We start from the raw sequence: 24,437 nt of genomic DNA, 5'->3' as shown, positions 1-24,437 counted from the left end.
CAAGCCTGTCTGACTTTAAGGCCAGTTCTCTATCTATTATACCATATTCTCTAATACTACCATAATACAGCTCATAATATTATTGTGTCCTTTAGCAAGTTCCCATAACTGTCAGAAAATGTTGGGATTGGAGTTGGGTAATCTTGAATGTTTTTTGTAGAATCCAAAATTATGAAACCATAACATAGCACAAATTAAAATCATAAAACCTAGAAAGATACAGAATAATGGAGGTGTTCAGACTGGTATAATTTCCCAGTAAAGATAAATCAGGATTTGGGTTTTGAAAGAGGGTAATGGATATAGATAAGGATAGAAAATAAGGGAGGGAATAGTAGAGAGAAAATGACTATATATAGTCTCAAGGATGGGGATTTGAAAGTCAGATGAAAGGTAAAGAGGGAAGATTATACTGGATTGGATTAACAATGGAGTATAAATGGAGACCTATCTGGGAGAATGGTGAGGTAAAATTAGAAAATATTTATGTAACTGTTGAATTAATATAATGGTCAATGGGGAGCTACTATGACTTCCTAACCAATTGTTGATGTTCAAAGATAAGAAGAATAATACATGAAAATGATGTTCTGGCAGGTATTGCTCATCTTCTGGTTCAACATAAAGACTATAAGCTTTACTGGCTGCTTCCTACAGATGTTTGTCATGAATACTTTTTTGCCCTTGGAGTCATCCACCTTTATGATTATGGCTTATGATCGCTACGTTGCTATCTGTCATCCCCTGCACTACCCATCCATCATCACTGAGCAGTTTGTAGTCAAGGCTGCCATATTCATTATCTTCCGCAATTTACTGGCCACACTGCCCACTCCAGTCTTGGCTTCTCGGCTGAACTATTGTTCAGGAAATGTAATTGAAAACTGCATCTGTACCAACATCTCTGTGGCTCGACTCTCCTGTGGGGATATTCGTCTCAACAAACTCTATCAGTTTGTGAGTGCCTGGTGCATAATGGGCTCTGACTTGGTGCTCATTTTGCTTTCTTACTGCTTCATCTTAAGAGCTGTGTTGAGGTTACAGTCTGGAGGGGCAGCCACAAAAGCTCTGAGCACCTGCGGTTCCCACCTGATCCTCATCCTTTTCTTCTACACAATTTTACTGGTCATCATCTTTACCAATAAAGCTGGCAAGATGATGACAGCTGATGTGCCCATTCTTCTCAATGTTCTGCACCACCTCATCCCACCAGCCCTCAACCCTATTGTCTATGGAGTTCGCACTCAGGAGATCAAGCATGGCATCTTGAAATTTCTGAAGTACCAAAAGTGAAGGACGAGAGTTCAAGTTCTCTAGGAATCAGGAAAATCTTGGAATAATTCAGAGACCATCTTCCATTCTCAAAATCACTCCTCATCAGTCCAAACTCCTCTTCATTCCTAATCACTTCCTCAGTCAGTATTGAGTAATAACCATATGCATTAAAATGTGCTCAAATTCTAATTCAGACCCACACAGAACATGTGACTGATTGTCATTTTCTCTGGGCATTTTTGAACAAGTTTGTAGTTCAGTCATTTCAGTAGTATCTGACTCTCTGTGAATTCATTTGGGGTTTTCTTGGCAAAAATATTGGAGGTATTTGCCATTTCCTTCTATACTCTATGTAATTTAGATATATGTAAATATTTATTAGTATTAGGGAAGGTAGAGGACAGAAAGTTGAATGGAAGCTAAATATTTGAAAGACAACTTCAAATACTTTGGGGAGAGTGCTATAGTGGTGAAAGCTTCTAACTCTATTGAAATCCTTTCCTTTTCCTCAAAGGAAGAATGAGTATTGAAATGCTATTTTAACTTAGAGAACAATAATAAAAGATCAATGAGAGGAAGATTGAAGACAGAGGAAAAAATTTTTTATAATATGGATTGGCTATGTGTGCCAGAATAAAAAGCTCTGGTTCTGGAGTTAGATGACCTGGTTTCATATACTCTCTTCCTACTTCAGTAACTAGGAAATCTTAAGAAGAGAATTCTAAAGAGTAGAGGAAAAATAGCAATACAAAGAGGAAAAGAGACTTGATTTAGGAAAAGAAACTGGATTCAGGAAAGGTTTGGGAAGGGATTATTTAGAGACAAGAACTCTCCAATTAAGACACTTAGTGAAGTTCAAAAAACAAAAACTAGATTCTGTAAGCATACTTTATCCTGGTAATTGTTCAACATATATACAATTTGTGTTAAAAATTTTTAAAAATATAGTAACAGTTTTTTTCCAGATTGAAATATAATACATTATATATCTTGTAAGTGCCTACTATGTGCATGACACTGATTTAGAAATACAAGAATACAATGATAAATTGAAAAATACTAGCTCTCATTTTATATAATGAGCTGGATATCAAGTCATTGATTCATGACATAGGAATACTTAATTAATAGATGAGAGGAAATTGCAGGCAAACACTGTGGTCCTCAGTTTGCAATCATGTGAGGAAATAGTTCAAAGCCTTGGTACTGATCGAGAGCCTATACATTTTTTAAATTGCAGGAGTTATATTTTAGAGAAACCACACACTTATATCCTTTCTTTTAAATTAAACAAATATAGATTTTAAAAAATATAGACAGCTTGCTCCTCTTATCATGGAGATTTTACTTAGGGAGTTCATTGATAATTTGTTCAATTGCTTTACCTAAAATATGCTTATTGAAATATTCAGTTTCCTTTTGTTAGTTGGGGTGATTAATTTTTAAACATTATTTTATTTGGTAATTTCTGAACATTATTCATTGGAAACAAAGATCATTTTCTTTTCCTCCCCCCCTCCTACCACCTCTCCCATAGCCGACATGCGATTCCACTGGGTATCACATGTGTCCTTGATTGAACCCATTTCCATGTTGTTGGTATTTGCATTAGAGTGTTCATTTAGAGTCTCTCCTCAGTCATATCCCCTCAACCCCTGCAGTCAAGCAGTTGCTTTTCCTCGGTGTTTTTACTCCCACAGTTTGTCCTCTGCTTGTGGATATTGTTTTTTCTCCTAGATCCCTGCAGATTGTTCAGGGACATTGCATTGACACTAATGGAGAAGTCCATTACGTTCGATTATACCACAGTGTATCAGTCTCTGTGTACAATGTTTTCCTGGTTCTGCTCCTTTTGCTGTGCATCACTTCCTGGAGGTTGTTCCAGTCTCCATGGAATTCCTCCACTTTATTATTCCTTTTAGCACAATAGTATTCCATCACCAACATATACCACAATTTGTTCAGCCATTCTCCAATTGAAGGGCATTCCCTCATTTTCCAATTTTTTTGCCACCACAAAGAGCGCAGCTATGGATATTCTTGTACAAGTCTTTTTCCTTATTATCTCTTTGGAGTACAAACCCAGCAGTGCTATGGCTGGATCAAAGGGCAGATAGTCTTTTATCGCCCTTTGGGCATAGTTCCAAATTGCCCTCCAGAATGGTTGGATCAGTTCACAACCCCACCAGCAGTGAATTAATGACCCTACTTTACCACATCCCCTCCAGCATTCATTACTTTCATTTGCTGTCATGTTAGCCAATTAGCTAGGTGTGAGGTGATACCTCAGAGTTGTTTTGATTTGCATCTCTCTGATTATAAGAGATTTAGCACATTTTTTCATGTGCCTATTAATAGTTGGGGTAATTAATTTTTTAAAAAAACATTCATCTATTTCAATTAGATTGTTAAATTTATTGGCATAGATCAGGCAAAATAGCCCCTAATAATTGTTTTAATTTCCTCTTCATTGTTAAGGATTTAAACTTTTTCATTTTTGATGTTAGTCATTTAGTTTTCTTTTTTAAAAAACAAATTAACCAGTGATCCATTTTTAAAATAAAGCCATTTCCTAGTTTTATTTTAATTTTAGTTTTTTTTTTACTTTAAATTTTATTAACCTCTCTTTGGATTTTCATTGGGAATTTTTATTTTTTCTAGTATTTTCTAAAGTTGCATGTTCATTCATTAATATTTTTCCCTCTATTTTACCTCTCTAAGTATTTAGAGGTATAGCACTTCTTCTAAGTACTACTTTGGTTGCATCCCCAAAATTTTGGTATGCTTTCTCATTTTTTTGTCCTATTTCCTAAAATTATAGATTTTAATTATTTATTTTTCCTTTGATCCACTCATTCTTTAGGATTAGATTATATACTTTTGAATTAATTTGAATCCATATCTCCATAGCCCTTTAGTAAATCTAATGTTTATTTCACTATGATTTCAAAAGGATTCATTTTAAAAATTTCTGCATTTGATTTTAAGGTTTTTATAGCTTTATGTATGGTAAATTTTTGCTTTGGTGCCATAGACCCCTGAGAAAAAGGTTTATTCCTTTCTATTCCTATTCAATTTTCTCTGGAGATCTGTCATATCTAACTTTTCTAAAAAATCTATTCATCTCCTTTACTTTTTTTCTTGTTTATTTTTTGGTTAGATTTATCTAATTCTGAAAGGGAAAAGTTGAGGTCTTGTCACTCCTTAAATTTTCCTTGAAGAATCTGAATTATATCACATTGGATCATTCAATAATGTTTCTATTACTGCATACAATATTTTCCTTTTTCTGCTTATTTCACTCTGAATGACCACCAGAGAAAGAACTGTTGGAGTAGGATTGCAGATGAAAGCATACAATTTTTCCTGTTTATATTTGGGTTTATGTTATGGGGTTTGGTATAAGATTGGTTACTTACAAAAATTAATTTAGGGTTATGGAACATGGAAATATGTTTTGAGTGATAACTGTTATTGAATTACTTGCCAGCTCTGGGAGGAGGGAGGAAAAATATTTGGATTATATAACTTCAGAAAACTTATGTAGAAATTTATTACATGTAATTGGTAAGAAAATTTTAATTAAAAAAGAATCTGGTTTCTGTAACATTTGGTGCTCATGTATTTAGTCTTAAAATTACTTAATTGTCTATGGTACCTTTTATTTTTATTATTTTTTCATCATCTAGTGCTTTTTATTTTTTATTACATTATATATTAATTTTTTAAAATTTAGTCCCTTTCTCTCTCCTCCTCCCATCATAGAAGGCTTAATCTGGCAAAATATACAGAGTATGTTTTTCATATCTTCACTTCTCGGTTCATTCTCTGGAGGTGAAAAATCACAAGAAACTTTTCAAATATTAAATCTGTAGCTGTGTATAATATTCCCTTGTTTCCTCCAAGTTTTGTTCTGAAAATTATTCTGTTCATTGTTTTCCATGATGCAGTAATAAGCCATTACAATTATGATACCACAACTTGTTTATACATCCCCAACTGATGGACATCCTCTTGATCTCTGGTTCTATGCCACCAGAAAGAGTTGCTATAAATTTTGGAACATAAATGTTCTTTTCATTTTTCCCTGATCTCATTGGGAAATGGATCCAGTGATGCTCTTGCTAAGGATATACATAGTTTTATAGCTTTGCGCATGAAATTCCAAAATGATCTCCAAAATGGTTGGGTCAGTTCACAGTTCAACAGTGTATTGTTTCCATTTTTCCCAAATCCCTCTGTAATATTTGTCATTTTGTCTTTTTGTCATTTTAGCCAATATGATATGTGTGAGATGATACTCAGAATTATTTTGGTTTGCTTTTCCCAGATCAGTCATGATTTAGAGCATTTTTTCATATATCTATAGATGAATTTGATTTCCTCATCGGAAAACTGTTCATGTCTTTTTTACATTTTATTGGGTCTGACTCGTATTCCCATACATTTGAGGAAGTTCTTGCCATATTTTTCATATGAAATCTCTATCCAAGAGAATGTTTATATAGATTCTATGGTACCATTTTATAAAATTTAGTTTACCTGCTTATCCCTTTTAATTATATCAGTTTTTGTTTTGCCTGAGATCATGATTGCCCCCTTTGCTTTCTTTTTTACTTCAACAGAAACATAATAGATTCTGCATTTACCTTCATTCTGTGTGTCTCTATGCTTCAGATTTGTTTCTTATAAACAACATATTGTAGGATTCTAGATTTAATCAACTTTACTATCCACTTCTAATTCATGGATAAGTTTATTCTATTCACATTCACAGTTATGATTACTCACTGAATTCTCCTGTATCACGCTTTGTCCCATTCTGTCTTCTCTCTCCTTTTACCCTGTCCCTCTGCATAAATGTTTTGCTTCATTTCACTCTCCCTTATATCAGCCCCTTCATGCTTTTATCCCCCTCCTTTCCTATTTCCAGGCATATAGATTTCTTAACTCAACTCTTTATGTATGTTATTTTCTCTTTGAGTCAATTCTGATGAGAATAACATTCTGTGTGAAGGAAATTTACTCTTCTGGGGTTGCGCACTTGACCTGATCTCCTGCAGACCATTTGACCTGGAAGCCAGGACGGGTAAATTAGGTCACAAGGATAGAAACACAGCCAGAAAAATGCCTTTTTGCTTTATTGTCTTATTCTGAGTTTGTATTTTGACCTTCTTTGTCATTTTAGTAAAGTTCTATATTCAAGTTATTTTATGTTATTGCTTTGCCTACTTCCATAGACTTGTGAGATCTCTGATCTGTTAAACTAGAAATATCTTTCACTCATTTCAAATATATAATAAAATGTAAAATAATCCCAGACTTATGGTATTAGAAGAGCTATAAGGGACTACCTTGTCTGGCTTCTAAGTAAAAAATAATCCTATTTTTTAGATTATGCAATGGAAAAGAAGTTAAAGATCATATAGGCCAAATCTCTAAATTTACAGATGAGTAAAATGAGGCTGACAAGAGAGACGACTCACTTAAAGTAAAATAGTCAGACAATAAGATTTTATCAAGTTCTTATGGAGCACTGTGCTAAATTCCAAGAACATAAAGACAAACAGAAAAGACAATTCCTGCCTTTGAGGAACTTAAAGGAAGATAATATATTAAAACTGAGCTTAAAAGTGACTGGAAGAAAAATGATACCCAGGTAGAGGAATGATAGTGAAATGTCTTCTGGAAATTAACCAACCTGGACAGGAAGAAAGACATAGTTGGCTTGGGGTTCCTCCTTAAACTGGAAGTTCTGGGAGAAATTAGCTATGAGAGAGGAGTAGACGGTATTTCCAATGTGAGAAGTAGACCAGGGGCAGAGTCAGATTACAGGAAAAAAAAAACATTTCTATGTCATGGTAGAGAAAGTTTTATGAAGATGGGTCAACTATGTAGCCTGGAGAGAAATGAAGAACATAGTTTTGCACGTGTCAGGTTCAAGACTTGAAACCAAATTCTTCAATTTCAATTCAATGGCCTTCACATTACACATGAAATCTCTTCTACAAAAACCCTTACAAATGGGCTACATCTATTTGAAGAATTCTAGTGATGAAGAAATCATTACTTCATTAGGCAGTCCATTTTCCTTTAAAACAGCCCAAATTATTATAAGGGTTTCTCTTTCTCTTTATATGGACCTTTCTAAATATACCTTTATAAAACCTCCATTCAATACATCTAGCTCTGCCTTATGGTCCAATTTTAAAAAAAAAGCTTATTTCTTCTTTTGCATAGTAATTTATGGGGTAGATAATCCAATTCCACTTTAGTCTTATTTACTATGAGCTAAACAATTTCATTGCATGCCATTGTCCCTTTTCTGCCTTCTTCCTAGCTATTGAAACTCCCTAAAACAGTGACAACCTAAATGTCCTCTGCTTCAAGAAGAGATGAGACTAATTTTGCTCATTTCAGGGAAGAAAGTGGAAAATTTTTGAGGGGTGGAAGAAGTAATGGATAATATGAACTATATTCAGAGACACAAGATAAAGAAGAAAAAAAAGTATTAAGCTGGAACGAAAGGGTGACATAAACATATCTAGGATTAGTCCTCTCCCTCCAGAGTTAATTCAGAGAAGGAATCTGAGTTGAATTGTACTCCATATACTCAGTGGCAGGAGATTGACAGTACCAAGCAGCTCAACTCTTCAGGATCTGTGCAGCAGTGGAAAGGAGAAGGGTCAAAGAATGAGGTGGGAACACAAAATAAAATGATGGGGAATACAAGTGGAAGATCAAATTTTTAACTGAAAGATTAAAAGTTGAGGAGAGAAAATACTTTGCCACACTGATTTTATGAAATATAGCCCTTGGCCAAGGATAGAGCAAATAAAAAACAACTTTAGACCAATATCTTTAATGGATATCAATAAAAATATTTTAGGAGCAACGAGGTGGCTCAGTGGATTGAGAACCAGGCCTAGAGATGAGAGGTCCAGGTTTCACATGTGGCCCCAGACACTTCCTAGCTGTGTCATCCTGGGCAAGTCACTTAACCTTCATTGTCTCCCTAGCCCTTACTGTTCTTCTGTCTTAGAACAAATACCCAGTAGTGATTCTAAGACAGAAGGTAAGGGTTAATAAAAATTTTTGAAAAGAAAATCCTAATAATAAAAATTATAACAATATTTCAAAAAATGACTCATTGTGACAATGTTGGAATTATACAAGGAACAAAAGTATAGTTTAAGTTTAGGAGAATGAGTAACAATTAATTATCATAAAAATAATGATTATATGATTATATCAATAGGTAGAAAAAAGAACCTTGAACAAAAGAAAAAATAATTTATCACAAGAATGCTACAAAGCACAGAATTATGAAGGCTATTTGTTGATATAAAAACAGTAATATAATTAAAAGAAAATGGGATATCCACACAAGCAAAATATATTGATCTCAAAGCCTAAATAAATAGAAATAATGCAAGGTTACAAATGATCCAGAAGAACTTGACAAGTTCCATAACATACTACAAGAAGTAATAGAAGAAAAGTGCCCAGCATATTTGAACATAGGAAACAAAGAGTTTGCCTCTGATAACCTCCAGAAAACAAAACAAAATAGAACAAAACCCTACACTGGAAACTCGATTAAGGATTATTAGAAATCAAGGATACAAAATAAAAACCATGTGCCCATGACTTGATTAGCCCATTCAAAATCCCCGGGCTTAGTTTACTACTATACTTGCTACATCTTTACAAAGGATGGAAGGGCATGTGGGAGGCATTACTGCCAGTTAAATACCAATTGTGATCTTGCCTATGTGGAGACTCAGGTGTCTCATGAGTAAAAGTAGTGGAAGGCATAAACTTTAACAGATAAAAGAGTGGTTGGCTTAAATTGTGACCGCAGAAAATATGGTTTCAAGACAGTATCTTGTTTTAAATCAAATATAAAGTGGTCACCAGGGGAAAATTCCCAAATATTAAATATACCCAAGTATAATTAATACAAATGAGGAATTAATGAAAGGGAGAGAGAGAGAAAAAGGAAATAATGAGAAAAGGACTAGACCAGCCTAGGCCAGCATGAGCCAGCCTAGGCTGAAAACCCTAAGAGAGAGATCAGTCAGTTGTTTATCAACTCACTACAAGATTTGTCCAAGCAAGATTCTAGTGTTCAGAGACACCAGTTCAGCTTTGGCCAGCTCAATCTCCAGAGAGAGTTCTCTGAGAAGGAGTCCTGAGAGAGTCCTTCAAGGCAGCTTTGGACAGCTGCCTCCTCCAATTCAGCTTTTCCTAGCTGAATCTCCAGAGACCTTTTTTTGACCTCCTTTTAAAGGGCATTTTCTCCTATGTCACCTCTCCTAAGTTCTCACATCTACCAATCACAGTAGACGTTTTCCAAAGGACAGACCATTCTGAATTCACACCTGAGTATACTAAACTTTTGAGTAATTCACATCTGAGTAGACTAAAAACCTCTGAGTAAGTTCTCACCTCTTTTCTCCTTGTAAATTTACAAGTTGCCTGACCTTTATAGGTACTTAGTACCCTTTTGTATTGGATCTAAAAATAGGCACAGCTTAAGAACTTTTGCCTTACTATAAGTATGGGTTTAAGTACTTTTCATTGTTCAGCAAGGAGTTTACAACTTTATCTTTCCCTAAAGTATGCTTAAGTAGGGGTGGAGTAGATTTCCCACATTCCTGGTCAAGTACCTTCATTGTTTAAATGGGGAATGGTCTTAACCAAACCTTATGAAGTAGGGTCTGAGAATTTTTAAGATTCACAGGTGAGGTTATTGGGAATTCTGGGAAATTCCAAGGACTTCTGGGGATTGAAGTCTAGGGTTCAAAATCTCCATTTTTTAAATAATGACCCAATTTAAAAATTTCAGTGACAAATTCTCCAAATGATCAAGAACAAAGGCTTCAAATGTAAAGGAAATAAAAATAAAATAGCAAACAATCTTTTGGAATGCACCAGAAACCACAAAAAAGAACTGAATGATGTGTTCTGAAGAGCAAAGGGACTTAAGATGTAACCCAATATGACATACCTCACAAAACTATATCTACTCATGAAAAGGTAAATATTCAATAAAAAACATTCATATCATTCTTATAAAAACATTAGATCTGAACAAATGATAATTAAAAATACTCAAGCTAACAAAAGTACAAGAAAGCTAAATAAGTATAGCAGATAAGGACAACAATAATGAAATAACTACATAGAAACATAGAAATATTATCAAAATTGTGATTTTTTTCCTAAATGTTATCAAGGAGACAAAGTTGAAAGAGCAAATAAAATAGATGTGATAAACAGTCTTGAAACATCATACCTCACAACACTCCACCTACAGGAGAAACAATGTTTTCATGGGACTTTTAAATTGAAGATTTGGAGTGTGCATGAAAGGGGAGAGAGGAAAAAGAAAATAGAGTGGATATTTGATACATCTTAATCAAGTCTAATATTAGCAATGAGTAATTCATGAATGGGGAGGAGACAAAGGAAGGGGTTGAAATAGGAAAGGAAAAGAAAATTATTGTTTAAAAGGTGGGAAACATCTTTGAAAAAATTCCCCCATGGGAGAAGGGAGGTATTTTCTAAAGGGAAATAATGACCTTATAATGGGTATAATCTGAAGGGATCTGGTGATTCACTCATCTTGCCCTTAAAGAGAAAGAATCAGTGGTCTTGGGGACAACTGACAGCTAAGCCAGCAGGAAGACATGGCCCCCAAAAGATTTCAAGGCAAAAAGAGGAAAAAAGACTAAGGTGTAGGCAAAGATTAATTACATGCTGCATAATAAGGGGTATAAAAATATTCTTACTGCATCCCATTGTTATAAAAATTGATTTGCATATAAAAAGAGTTTTAAAAGTTTTCCTCCAAAATTAGCGTATCTCATGCTGACACCAATATTATACAAGATTCCTTTAAAAATATAATAAAAGAAATTATTTTGCTTAACCATTTGATTATTAATAGCAAAACGAGGCATAATGCAAATGCAGGGAAATGCATGATTTACAATTGTGCTTGACACTATCCTGAAGAATTTTCAATAGAATTTAAATGGAAGAAAAATTCCCTTAGAAAGGTAGGTATTTCAGATGATTCTGTATGAAGAAATTACATCGATTGTGTCAAACCCAAGACTTGCAAAATTTTTAAAAAATTATAAACTTAAAGGACACTAAATAAAATAAGAATTTTCATGTAATAAGAGAACATGAAACTGTGAATATCTGTTATGAATGTTTGCTTTTCAAGTATACTTGCTGTACTCACTATCTGCCATGACTATAAAAAGTTGTGATGCTAAAGTAAAAAGAAATATCTGACAAAAAGGGGAATATTGTCTCCTACTCTGACTTCTATTTGAATTATAGAGATGTCAAGTCAGAGTTAGAGCCAATTGGGAATATATTTAGAGTCTCATTTCTTATATACCCAAGCAGAAAGTTTGATCTCAGAAACTGCTGAAGAGTCACTTCCCTGAGTCCTCTGAGAGCTCCCCTAGTTTGGCATTGACAATCACTACCCCTATAGGGATTGTTGACATCCTTTATCTGTGCTCATTAGCAATAATGTGACAAGGAAATCACTTTAAAGACTGATATATATTAATTTAAGGTCACCAAGGAATTCAGCTATGTAATTCCTAAATGAAACTCAAATCAGCAGTCAACCTTTTATGGAGTTTAATTACAAACAGGAGAAAGAAAGGTATTAGAGAGAGAGAGAGAGAGAGAGAGAGAGAGAGAGAGAGAGAGAGAGATAGAGAGAGAGAGAGAGAGAGAGAGTAGGGAATAGGGCTTAAATGCCCCCTCTGTTTAGGCTGGGCCAAAAGGCCCAAGCCCTTAGATAGCTGAGGCAAAGAAAAGAGATCAGTCCCTATCACTCACGTGACCAAAATGGAGAAACAGTCTCAGGGGCCTCCACCTCCAGCTTCCTTCAGAGCAAGCTTCTCAGAGCACAACCTCTCAGAGCAAAACCTCTCCAACCACCCTTTAGTCCTCAGACCCTGCTATCTTTAAGGAAACCATCCAAGTTCCCTCCCCTCAGTTCTCACATCTACCAATCACTGTTCATGTCTTCCCTGTGCCAATGGTGGCTCTAGCTTAACCCAGGACCGCCCAGAGGTCTGTGGCTTTGCACATGTCTGTTGAAGGTCATATTCTCAAATAATTAAATCTTGATCCTTTGCTGCAGCCCTTCCTAAATCCTGTTACCCTGAGTAGGGTGGAGATTGGAAGTTCCAAGACCTGGTTCTGTCATTCCAAGTATCTCTATTTTATCAATTCTAAAATCAATGATGACTCAAAGAACTTCCTGTTCTATGCTTAAGCATAGGTCAAAGCCCTTTCCATTGTTCAGCAAAAGGTTTCTGTCCTAAAGTAATCTTAAGTATGGAGGAGAAGGACCCTCCCATGCCAAGGGGGGGGGGGTTCACATTCCAATAGACTATCAGTAGTCTATTTTTCAAGTATGAAATTTCCCAATGGTGAAATTTCCAACATTTAGAAGTCTAAGAAATTTTAAGGTTTACAATAATCAGTGGCTTGTTAATTGTTACTTTTTCTGCAATCAGACACAAATATCAGTTATAGCCCCATAATATTTAATAACCAATGGTAAGTTTCAATAGTCTTAAGCCTGGGGTATGCAATGTTGGCAGGGATGTTAGATATTGTAAATTGATTCTTCAATTTCAACTATTGGACATCAGTCCATAAGCTCAAGCTTTTTTTTTTTAAATCAAATTCAAATAAGAAAGAAAAAAAAGAAAATCTTATTTCAAACCCCATGAAAAAATATGACAAACATGAGCATAAAAAAAAAAAAACAGGTCAACCACTTAAATGTGAAAGCTGTTACAAATGCTTGGATTAAAAACAAGACATTTTATAGATTTTTAACATGAGACTCCCCCTTCCCTCCTCCTTTTCAGCCCCAAAATGGGGTATGAATTTATAATCTAAACACATATATTCTACCTCACATACTGTGAGGTACAAAGTAAATGTTACTTTAACATTCTTAAGAGATAAGAAAGCCACAGAGTTGTTTATTGCCCTTGAATCAGGGGCTTTTATCTTTTATCAGTTTCTTTCTCAGGCTTGCCCCAGAGTCTTTAGATAAACAACTAAAAGGTCCTTGAAATTTTAAACAGACGAGTCATGCCCATTTCAACTGGGGCAATTAACCAGTGCTTTTGCCTTGAGTATATTGGGGTATAGGCCAAATGTTTCACTTATTTCACTCAATTTCCCCTATTTCATTTTCTGAATTGCGTAGTTTCTAATTCCACTGTTGGAAGATTGCTTCAGCTTCTCTTCCCAGATAAAAGCATTCCTCATATACCTTTTCTTAGTCCTGGACTCTTTGTTTCCCTAGGACAATGATGGTGAACCTATGGCATGGATGCCAGAGAGGGCATGCAGAACTCTCTCTGTGAGAACTCACCTCCACTCTAGTTGATTAAAAGAAAGATAGAGGGACTTGGGTGGAGCTGCTTCCCTCTCCCTCTCCACCACATTGGATGACATTTTTTCACACCCACTGCCCCTCTGCCCAGAAGCCCATGGGAGTGCACAGGAGTAAAGTGGGAAGCTCACAGGAGGCAGAGCTGGAGGGGAGCAGAATGCTTGGGCCACTCCCCTTACCCCCTCTACACTCACTGAGGACATTCCTCGCTTCACCTGCCCCTCTAGCAGCCCAATGGAAGTGCTTTCTCCCTCCCCTGTTTGGAATAAAGGGAAGGGCAGGGCATGCCTGGCACTTGATCTTGGGGGTGGATTGAGCTCTTGAAAAAGGGTAACCACACACTTGAATTCAACCTTCTATTTGTCCAGTCCTGGAGGAAAGGGGAAAGCACAGGCTTTAGGTCTGCTAGTGGCACAGGCATAACAATCGCTTTTTCCCAGACTATGAATGGTATATCTGACCCATTTCCACCAGGTGGTAGTCTCCGGATATCCTGTCTCTATCTCAATGACATGTCTTAGATCCTTAGCCATTGCCACCTCCAGGCATCTTCTCCCGAAGATGGCTGAAATAATGGGCTGCAGTCAGCCCAGTCAGCCTGACCCAAACAGAGTGGTTCCTCTAGATAAGCACATGGGATCTATTTTTATGGTTCGGTAATCTACTCTACCACATAGTTGGGTTTCTTTGTCTAGCCTCCTTGACCTCCTCCATATCTCATCTATAGGGCTTGTAGGATTTAAATTAATGTCCAATACTTCAAGTATTATTTTTATAAAGTTCATTATCTGACAAAATAGAACCATGTGACTAAGTTTTCTACCTGCTCAAAAAAGCCCACTTCACCAAAGCCACCATAAGAAGGAAAGAGGCCAAGAGAGAACTCCACTGAATTTATCTCCTATCTACGTAAGCATGTAATGACGAGAAGAGAGGAGGGTGCTGGGAATTGTAGTTTTGCTGGGGATAGTTGTTTTTCTGGGTATTGTAGTTTTTAGGGTAACAGATTCAAATTACACAGGCTGATATCACATGTGTCTATAACTATCATTATACCTGAAACTGTGATTATCAATTTCAATGCTAGCTTCAGTGTCTTTTGCATCTTGGGGACCCAAAGCAAATGGAGATGGTTTGGGCATGGATGAAATGTAGGAAGCTGCAGCAAAAGATCTCTGCTGCTGCCAACTATACCACTCAAATATCTCACTCATTGCAAAAGAAAATAAATAAGGCTATACAGATGACTCAGTACGGAGTTCAGTTCTGGGCATAATGTCCTTGGATGACTGATGACTGGGCATCAAACAGGAAGGCAAACCTAAAAGAAGCCCGCCCCCCCCCCTCCAGGGAGTGGTAACCATCCTCCCTGTCACACAGTTCACAGCAAGGCATCAAAGCCAGAATCAATAAGGTAACAATTCCCAAACTATTTAGTCCATATATAAGTCACATGACACGAGTCTTCTTGACAATTATTTTCAGAGCTTGGTCAGTGATAGTCTCAGCTATCTAGGAGGCAGGTGGCTTTATAGTCCTTATGGCTGTTTTGGTTAACAGGATCTTAAAGGGCTCCTTCCAGACTGAGGTCAATTAATCATCTTTCCAGGTTTGGATCAGGACCCAGTCCTCTGGCTAGAACTTGTGTACTGGGAACCCTAAAAGTGGGATGTGGGCAATCAGTGCCTTTTTCTGCTGGGAAGAAAGAGTAAAAGCAAGAGAGTGTATATAATTTCTCGAGAATTTATTTATCTCTGCTTTCCCCCTGGGATGGGATGCCATGGGATGTGAGAGTCCCAGTAAATTTCCAGAGCCTCATCAATGCCTGCAATACCTTGGTACAAGGTGCTCAAGGAAAACCTTTGATCACTATTTGCCTAGCATCCTCAGAGCCTTGTTATGGGCATACAGTTCACAAGTTTAAGCTGATCATGAAGTACATATAGAAAATGGTGACTAATATGGTGAGAAGACTTGAAATCATACTATACACGGATCATTTGGAGGAACTGGTACTATTTACTGTCATAGAGGAAAGACTTGGAGCTATTTTCAAATATATATAAAAAGTGATCACATAGAAGATAATTTAGACATGTTCTGCCTGATACCAGAGAGCATAGCTAGTACTAATTGGTGGGAGTGAGAGAAAGGAATATTTTATTTCAATATTATAAGGGAAGAGTCCTAATAATTAGATTTGTTCAACAATGGAATGAATCTCTTGGATATGTAGCATCCCTGTCCCTGGATGACTAGAAAAAGATAATGGATGAGCAGAAGACAGTATTGCTGTAGTAGTAAATGTTTGGGTTTGGGGGACAATTTGGTTGGGAAAATACCACAGAAAGAAGAGATATGTGCCATTCACTGAGTCATAGATTCAGAAGTAGAAGGAACCTTAGAAATTTTCTAGTAGACAGCACCTAGAGAGTTCTTGGCATGTAGTGTTTAATAAATCCTGATTGGATTGGATCAGTCAATTTTTCTAGGAATGATGAAAGGGAAGTATAGAGAAATAAACTGACTTGCCCACAGTGAACACATGGCAGAGCTGGGACGGAAATTTCATCCTGACTTCAGTTATTCTTTTTCTATTTTATCATGTTGCTTCCTTGACTTACAGTAGGATTGGAAAGCTGAGGAACATATTCATACAATCAACAGGAATAATTTCAAAAAAGGGTTTCTTTAATGGACTGATAAATGAGTTTGGTCAGTATAGACAGATTTTTTCCAGAAGAATTCTCACTCAACCTTCTTTGTTCATAGTATCATTCTCAGAGAAAAAGAGGAAAATGGAAGCAGAGCAAGAGAGTGAAAGAGTTAAATTCTGAGGTCACTGATCCTTGTTTCTATTTTTCTATTTCTATCATTCTCATGGATAAGACTTGGCTCAAATCCAAGTATCTTCAGAAACAATATAGGAGGGTTTGACTCCTCATGGGGCCCTTCTTCAGCAACCCAATCATTTTCCTTCCTAGTCCCAAAGGGAAGATCTGGAATCCATAAAACATACCAGAGAACTGCTGCTTTTTTTTGCACAGAAGGATTTTAATTAACCATTGTGAGTTTTGGGAGGAGTGAAGGGAAGGAGTTTAAATCACAATGTTGGAAGTCAATGTCCAGGTCTGAATCTAGGACCAGGTTACACAAAAGACTAAAATCAGGGTTGAATTTGGAAAATGAACCCTGCAAGGTACATAATATTTTCTTCTTTTAGATGAGTCTTGGATGTTATTGGGGTACTTCTACTAATGACTTCCTTTTTTCTGTCATCTGAGTGGGTGGTAGAAGAGAGGTCAAATGGACCTTTCTTCAAATAGATGTACAGGGACACCGGGATCTTGGGAAGATATGGTAGACCATGACTTCCAGGATAGTAAATAGTGGTCACTGAGGGGGGACCCAATCACTCATCCTTCCAGATTTGCTAGTTCCACTTATGGGACATATATGCATGCTTCCCTTGTCTTTTTCTTTGTTTCCCATGGTCTGTTCTATGACCCAGCTGACTATAGCCTAAGAGAGAGATAGAGATTTCTCCCATCTTTTCCCTAGGTCTACAAGTCATTAAATCCTTAAACTCCTCAGAATACTGGGAATTTGAGTCCCAAATATGGGAATAAGGGTGAGTTTCAGGGCATGGAGAAAGAATGGTTATGACACAGGGAAAGGAGAACGAGAGAAGGATATTAGGTAGGAGTTGCCACAGGATATGGAAACAAGGCCAAGAGAAGAAATGAACATTGAGGAAGGAAGAGAAAACAGAGAGAATTTTACTGGGTTAGGGATAGGGTATGAAGGTATTTCCTCTCAAATATGGAAACTTCAGGGAAGATATTGCCAGTTTTACTGCAGCATAGATAAACTGAAATGGGAAAATATGGGTGAGTTGTGATCTGAATAGGAGATTTCATTACATTCTCTTTCATCTCAAACCTACACTTTTTATCCTACACTTTTCCATTATATCAAAGATAGCATTATTCTTTTAGTCAGTTTGAAAATTTGGGGTCATTATTAAATTGTCCTTCTTTTTTACCCTACTTATCTATTCACTTTACCAGTCTTTTCGTGTTTATCTCCACAACATTTATTCAATCTAGAATTTATCCAATCTGCATTTATTCTTCTTTCTACTCACAAAAATCACCACTGTGGTTCAGGTTAATCATCTCTCACTTGGATCACAAGAGCCTCCTACTAGGTCTTCCTACCTCAAGTCTTTCCATTTTCCTGACTGTTTCCAAAATGTTTTTCCTAAAGCTCAGGTCTAATTCTACCATACCCTTTCTCATTAACCCTCAGTGGTTTCCAATTGATTCTAGAATCAAATATTATTTAATCTTTAAAATTTGTTTGTGTAAGTTTTAAGACATTTGTAATTATTACTACAGAAAAGGCATCCTTAGTACAGAAGTACAATCACATAGGAGTAAAATACAAATGTACCTTTGTATTTTAAAATGTAAGTATAAATGAGAAAATATATACATACTAAGAGTGTATGCTTAAAACTTTCTTATTGATAGAAGTAAGTAATAAAAAAAATGATTAGAGGCTACTGGCCTAGCACAGTGAAAAGTTTATACTTCTTTTTCATACTACATATCTCAAACTGACCTACCTTGATGGCCCCAATTAAGAAGTTAAATTCGATGGAATAGTCATCTCTACTTTGGTTGCTCTCACTTCTATCTGATTCCATTTTCAGATACATTTGTCCTGTGAATATGCCCCAATAATAACATAATAACAAAAAATCTTTAAAATGTGTTTAAAGGTTTGCAAAGTGCATTAAATAAAAACATTATCTCTTTTGTTATTCTCTACAAGTCTAGTCAGCATATGCTAATTTTACAAAGAAAATGATTCTCAGAAAGATTAAGTGAGTGCTCAATATGATATAGAGAATACAACAGTTGAGATTTAAATCTAAGTCTTGTGAACTCTGTTTAACACTCTTACCAATAGAATACAAATCCTCAAACCAACTCCTCCCATACTCACAACCTATAGTCTCTTATAAGCACAGAGGGTATGATGTAGAAGGGCATTTTAAATCATCAGATTCTTTCCCTTTATTTTAAAGATGGGTAACCAGAGATTCAGAGAGAAGAAGTGGTGCCAAAAAGAAAGATCATTATTTTTACTTCATTTCTGAATGTACTTTGATGAGGTGGTTGCTGCAACTTTGCTCAGGAGAAATTCTGACCTAGCCTGATGAATCTTGGGACAGTTATCACTTCTGATGAATTGACTTGCTTCTACATTTGCTGTTCTTCAGGTAAAGTCCAACCAACCGATGTCCTATTTCATGGCACCTGCCAACAACAGCTTACCTGTTGCTCTCTCTGAGTTCCTCCTCATCTGTTTCCCTGGCTATCAGAGCTGGCAACACTGGCTCTCCCTGCCTCTGATCCTGCTCTTCATCTTGGCCATGGCGGCCAATGCTACGCTTCTGCTCACCATCTGGTTAGAAGTCTCTCTTCATGAGCCCATGTACTACCTGCTCAGCCTGCTCTCCCTGCTGGATATTGTGCTCTGTCTCACCGTCATCCCCAAGGTGCTGGTTATCTTCTGGTTTGATCTCAGAGCCATCAGCTTTTCTGCCTGTTTCCTCCAAATGTTCATTATGAACAGTTTCCTTCCTATGGAGTCCTGCACCTTTATGGTCATGGCATATGATCGCTATGTGGCTATTTGCCAACCTCTGCGCTATCCCTCCATCATCACTGATCAATTTGTGGTAAAGGCTAGTGTATTCATTGTGGCCAGAAATGCTCTTATATTTGCACCCATTCCAATACTATCTTCCCGACTTCATTATTGTGGAAAAAATATAATTGAGAACTGCATCTGTGCCAATTTATCCGTGTCTAGACTCTCCTGTGACAATTTTACTCTCAACCGAATTTATCAGTTTGTGGCTGGCTGGGCTATACTTGGCTCTGACCTAATACTCATCATCATTTCTTATACCTTTATCCTGCGAGCTGTGCTAAGGATCAAGGCTGAGGGGGCTGCAGCCAAGGCCCTGAGCACATGTGGCTCCCACTTTATTCTCATCCTCTTCTTCAGTACCATTTTGCTGGTTGTTGTTCTGACAAATGTGGCCAGGAAGAAAGTTCCCATGGATGTCCTTATCCTTCTCAATGTCCTTCATCATCTTATCCCCCCAGCCCTGAATCCCATTGTCTATGGTGTGAGGACCAAAGAGATTAAACAGGGGATCCAGAAGTTACTGAAAAGAAGAGTATGAGAACATGGAAGTCATTTCCAACTCAGGGCTGTGAATTGAAGATGGAGAAGATGGAGTAGAGTAGGGAAGATCATAGCATCTTCTCCACTAAAATATCATAACCAGAAATTTTTATCTATTGGTGTGTATTGGGTTTCTAGACTGTATTTCTTCTCTGAGGCTCTGTGTCTGCCCCAGGTAAAAATAAAATGTCTGTTATCTATTTAAAGAAAAGTAGTCTAGACTCAGTTTTAGAGAGGGGAACTCTGAATTTCCCATTTCATTCTTTTCTGAAACCCACTCTATAAAAGTCCTGATGAATTGTCCTCTAGTCTTTGCTTCAAGTCTAGTGCAGAGCAGCCAGCCCTCTACCTGGAGCCCAGAATAGCTATCCTTAGAGCACATTTCCAACATTTCTACTCCTTAATATATTTGGCTGCACTTCTCCCTTGATGTTTATGTTCTTTATTGTTTTCTCTGTGTGAATATATGTATTTGTCTGATTTGGTGATTTTGGATAATTGTTCTGAATTTATATTTCCACATTGGCACCTGAGGTTTGATATTGAAAACCCTCCATTATCTGTTCCTTATTCTCACTTACCTTTATTGTTTTTTCATATTACCCCCACAATCTCTGTTTTGCTCAAACTGGCCTCTAATATTCCTTTTATGTGTTGTCTTCCCTTATTATAATGAATGAATGAAAGCTGGCTCATTTCCACAAGACTTTCTCCATTATGCCATAGAAACCTCTTAGAATTGGAAGCTCATTATACTTCTATACTACTTCTCTCATTGAAAGTGACCTCTTTCTATATAGCAAAACAACTACAAAACCTTTCTTTCTTTTTCTTCTTTTCTCATTAGAATCAGAGTGTATACCAAAAATCAATATTTCTTTTAGTGGATTCATCTCTCTTAAGCTACAGGTGGTATCAAAAATCTACAGCTAGAATTAAAGCTATTTTCTGATGTGATTCTTGTTTTATCCAGCCAATCAGGAACTATGAGCCTACTATTTCTTGCCAGCTTAGTGATTTTGCTATGGTTTCTTTAAACAATTCCCACAAAGCTATTTTTATACTATAAGGATGATATTAGAAATTAAATCTTGTTATATTAGTTTAGAGATAAGTAGTAGAGAAGCTGACTTGAGAAATAATTGGTGTTTCAAACAGAGCTGAGATAGAATGTCAGTTTCAAGTGTAATGTTTTTTTTTTCCTGTGGCATTTGGTCTCTGGCAGTTGGCAGAGTCACATTCTCTGTCTGAGGGAGTTGGCAATTAAACTCTCCCTGGGGTGACTTCTTATCTCTCTCTCTCTCTCTCTCTCTCTCTCTCTCTCTCTCTCTCTCTCTCTCTCTCTCTCTCTCTCTCTCTCTCACTATGTAAGGTAGAAAGAAAGGAGGGAAAGACCTGAGGGAGCTAAGTGTTTTCTTTTTCCAACTTGGGGAAACACTATTGACTATCTATTGTTGTTTTTATAGGTAGATTCTATCTGAGAAGACCAAAGAAAGAGCTGGTCTTTGGTTTCGACTCTGAGTTTGTTAAGGTTCAGAGTCCTAACTTGGTTCTTGCTGAGACTCAGCCAGTTGGCCTTTGTTATTTTTATAAATTGGAGACACAGTTAAGAATTATAAGAATAATAGTGTTAGTTTATTTAGAATGGGAAATTTTTGGGTTAGTCAGATCAGGAAGGTTCAGTGTAGCCTGCGGACACAGGAGAAGGGGTTCCTTGTAAACTTTTATTTGGGTGGAGTTAGAATCCCTTAGAGTTGGAAATCCTTTTTATCCTTATAGTTCAATAAATATTTTATTTTTTAGAACAAGAGTCTTTTTATGCCTGGCCCTGAAGAGAAGTTCACTTATAAGCTTCACTTCACTGATATAAATTGAAGATACTTTGTGAGCACAGCAAGCAAAGTATCTAAATCAGTTGGTAACCCATAATCAATTCATTGCTCTATTATTTAAAATTTTTGGTGAATTACATAGGACAAAGAACCAGAAAATCTGATTTTACTGAACCAACTGTCACGTTGGGCAGTTTGAGCCATTATCACAGCAGGAGGTTTGTGGAAGCAGTTAGAGCAGTTAGAGTTTCATTGTGAGCTGTAGTAACAGTGAACTGAACTCTAGGTGGCTCCAAAACTCATCTCCCAGTCGACTCAAAAGCTCTGTGATCTCAGAAAACCTGGTGAATTAGCTACATAAATTCACCACGGGATTTTTTCTGTTAGGTATGACTTCTCTCATTCTCTCTATTGTACTGGATTACATACAAAAATCACTTGCTTATGACTTTCTAATGTTTCTAATGCCATTACTCTTATTGACACTCCTTTTCTTGTGCTTTTACATGATGATTGAATCTTTGGCTGTCATTTTTAAACATTTAAAAGCAAGCATCAAGTAAGCTACTACAAAGAATGATCTAATGTTAAAAGTGAAATATGTAGAGACTAAACTTGCTAGAATGGAATCTCAATATGAGGCTAAAGGGACAATATCAGAAAGTAAAGTAAAGAATATGAAGCAACTAAATTAGAGGATGCAACTAAATCAGATAAACCAAGTAAATTAGAAATGGAAACTGAAGCATTACAAAGCACACCAACTCATATATTTCCTTTAAGGGAAGTACCTATAGTGTCCCCAGAGTGTGGTATAGTAAATGTCATGTACCACAAAAGGTTTACACAAGCTGATATAGACAGTTTTAAGAAAAATCTCCCCAAATATGAAGAACCAATGGGAGTTGTAAAACAATTCAAGCACTTAATTAAGATTTACAATCCTTCCTATTTGGACTTTGACATCCTTATGGAATAATTATTGACATAGAGGGAGAACCATCAGGTTATAGAGGGCACTAACAATAACCCTCGAATTGCCAACTGGCCACCTGAAGATCCTGAATGAGAAGTTAACTTGTGAGACACAGAGACTTAATTACAGCCAGAGAAGTAATAATTGAAACAAAGGCAAAATTCCAGATGCCCAGGAACCTGGTCTAAATTTGAGTGCCTAAAGCAGGAGGTGGGAGAGACTCCCTCAACTTTCCTTGCTAGAATTGTTGACTGTGCTGAAAAATGGATTGGGTTGGATATTTTAACAGAGGAAAATGTAAATCACATTCAAAAGCAGTTTGTGAAAAATGCATGCCTTGTGATCCAAAATTGTTTTTGGAGTAACTGTCCAAATTAGTTTGATATGGGTCTTGACAAAATTCAGAGAATTGCTAACTATGTTTTCCAAGATGAGAAAGATAGGCAATCAGAAGAGAAAAAAATTATATAATTGATAACTTAACCAAAGAAATCAGAGAGCTTAAACAAAAATTGAAATCCAGTGAAGTGCAGGAAAAAAAAAACAGTAGCTGTACTATGAACTTATAGACAACCCAGAAATAACTACAACCCCAGACAATACAGACAAAACCCAAGATGTTATCTTTGTGATAGACCTGATCATCTCATGAGAGAGGGCATATTTAGGGGACAATTCTTTGGACAAAAATTCAGGGGGAACCAAGGCAATAGGATTAATTGCTTTAATGGATTCAGGCAAAATGGATATGGAAATTATGGGTTTAGCAACAGATTCAATAATGGGTTCAATAATCATTCTAGTATGGGAGATGAAATTACCCAAATTATTTTGAGACTGAATACTACCTCAATTCACAACAAGGCCCAGACCTGAATTCCATGCAAGACTATATCAAAGTAAGTGCTTGTCCAAAATATCCCCAGGTAGTTTGTAGGAATCCCCCCCAAAAAAGGTGCAACTTTATTAGATGGTGTGGCAAGGACTGTTAAGTTAAAGATCTAGTGTATGGACAAAATGGACTAGGAACTATGGGCAATGAAATAAAAACTAATGAAAATGACAAAGAGATTTTAAGAACATGGCAAATTAGCATAGGAGAAATCAATGAAGAATTAGAGAATGAGGAACATGAAACAAGTGTTGAGTTTTCCTGATCCTAGTGTGTTAGCTCCTATACCTGTCCATTTTTGAGAAAATAGCATAGAACCCCATGTAACACTAAAAATAGGAACCCAAGTTTATGATTGTCTTTTAGACACAGGTGCTGCCAAATCTGTGTTGCAGAAATTCCCTGAAGAGTACAAAGCAGTGGGTTCAATGGAAGTTGTGGGTGTGACAGGAAAATCACAAAGAGTAAAGAAATTAGAATCAGGAATGGTTTCGTTTGGACCTCTACGTGTAGAACACTCTGTTCTCTTAATGTCAAGTTCCCCAATGAATCTAGTGGGTAGGGATCTTCTTTGTAAATTGAGAACAACTATAGTATGTACACCAACTGGAGATATTTCTTTGAAACTCTAAGAAGAATTCCTGAACCTTTTCCCTGTATTATTCCTGGAAACAGTAGAGTCAGAAGGGGAAGGGAATAACATCTATCAGATACCAAATGATATTCCAGAAGGCGTAT

The 24,437-nt window shown here is 36.6% G+C and overlaps 2 protein-coding genes across 4 annotated transcripts in view; both read left to right on the top strand.

The window, feature by feature from the left end:
• LOC100022359 (olfactory receptor 56A4-like) overlaps nucleotides 1–2,125 on the top strand; it is a 187,540-nt gene extending 185,415 nt beyond the window's left edge. For all 3 annotated transcript variants that reach the window (XM_056795095.1, XM_056795097.1, XM_056795096.1), the window contains one exon: nucleotides 598–2,125. In XM_056795095.1, the coding sequence (XP_056651073.1) occupies nucleotides 598–1,293 (696 nt within the window). In that variant the 3' untranslated portion in view covers nucleotides 1,294–2,125. The remainder of the gene's footprint in view (nucleotides 1–597) is intronic.
• A 16,927-nt stretch (nucleotides 2,126–19,052) lies between these two features.
• On the top strand, nucleotides 19,053–20,011 carry LOC100024435 (olfactory receptor 56A1). Its single transcript, XM_001375661.5, has one exon. It carries the CDS (start codon nucleotides 19,053–19,055, stop codon nucleotides 19,995–19,997), a length of 945 nt encoding a protein of 314 aa, XP_001375698.4. The 3' UTR covers nucleotides 19,998–20,011.
• Nucleotides 20,012–24,437: the final 4,426 nt, after the last annotated feature.

This window comes from Monodelphis domestica, chromosome 4 (assembly GCF_027887165.1).
Source record: "Monodelphis domestica isolate mMonDom1 chromosome 4, mMonDom1.pri, whole genome shotgun sequence".
Classification (NCBI taxonomy): Eukaryota; Metazoa; Chordata; class Mammalia; order Didelphimorphia; family Didelphidae; genus Monodelphis; species Monodelphis domestica.
This window is presented reverse-complemented; position numbering and strand designations above follow the sequence as displayed.

Coding starts and splice junctions, on each gene's coding strand:
- LOC100024435 (XM_001375661.5), top strand. CDS start 19,053: ATGGCACCTGCCAACAACAGCTTACCTGTTGCTCTCTCTGAGTTCCTC.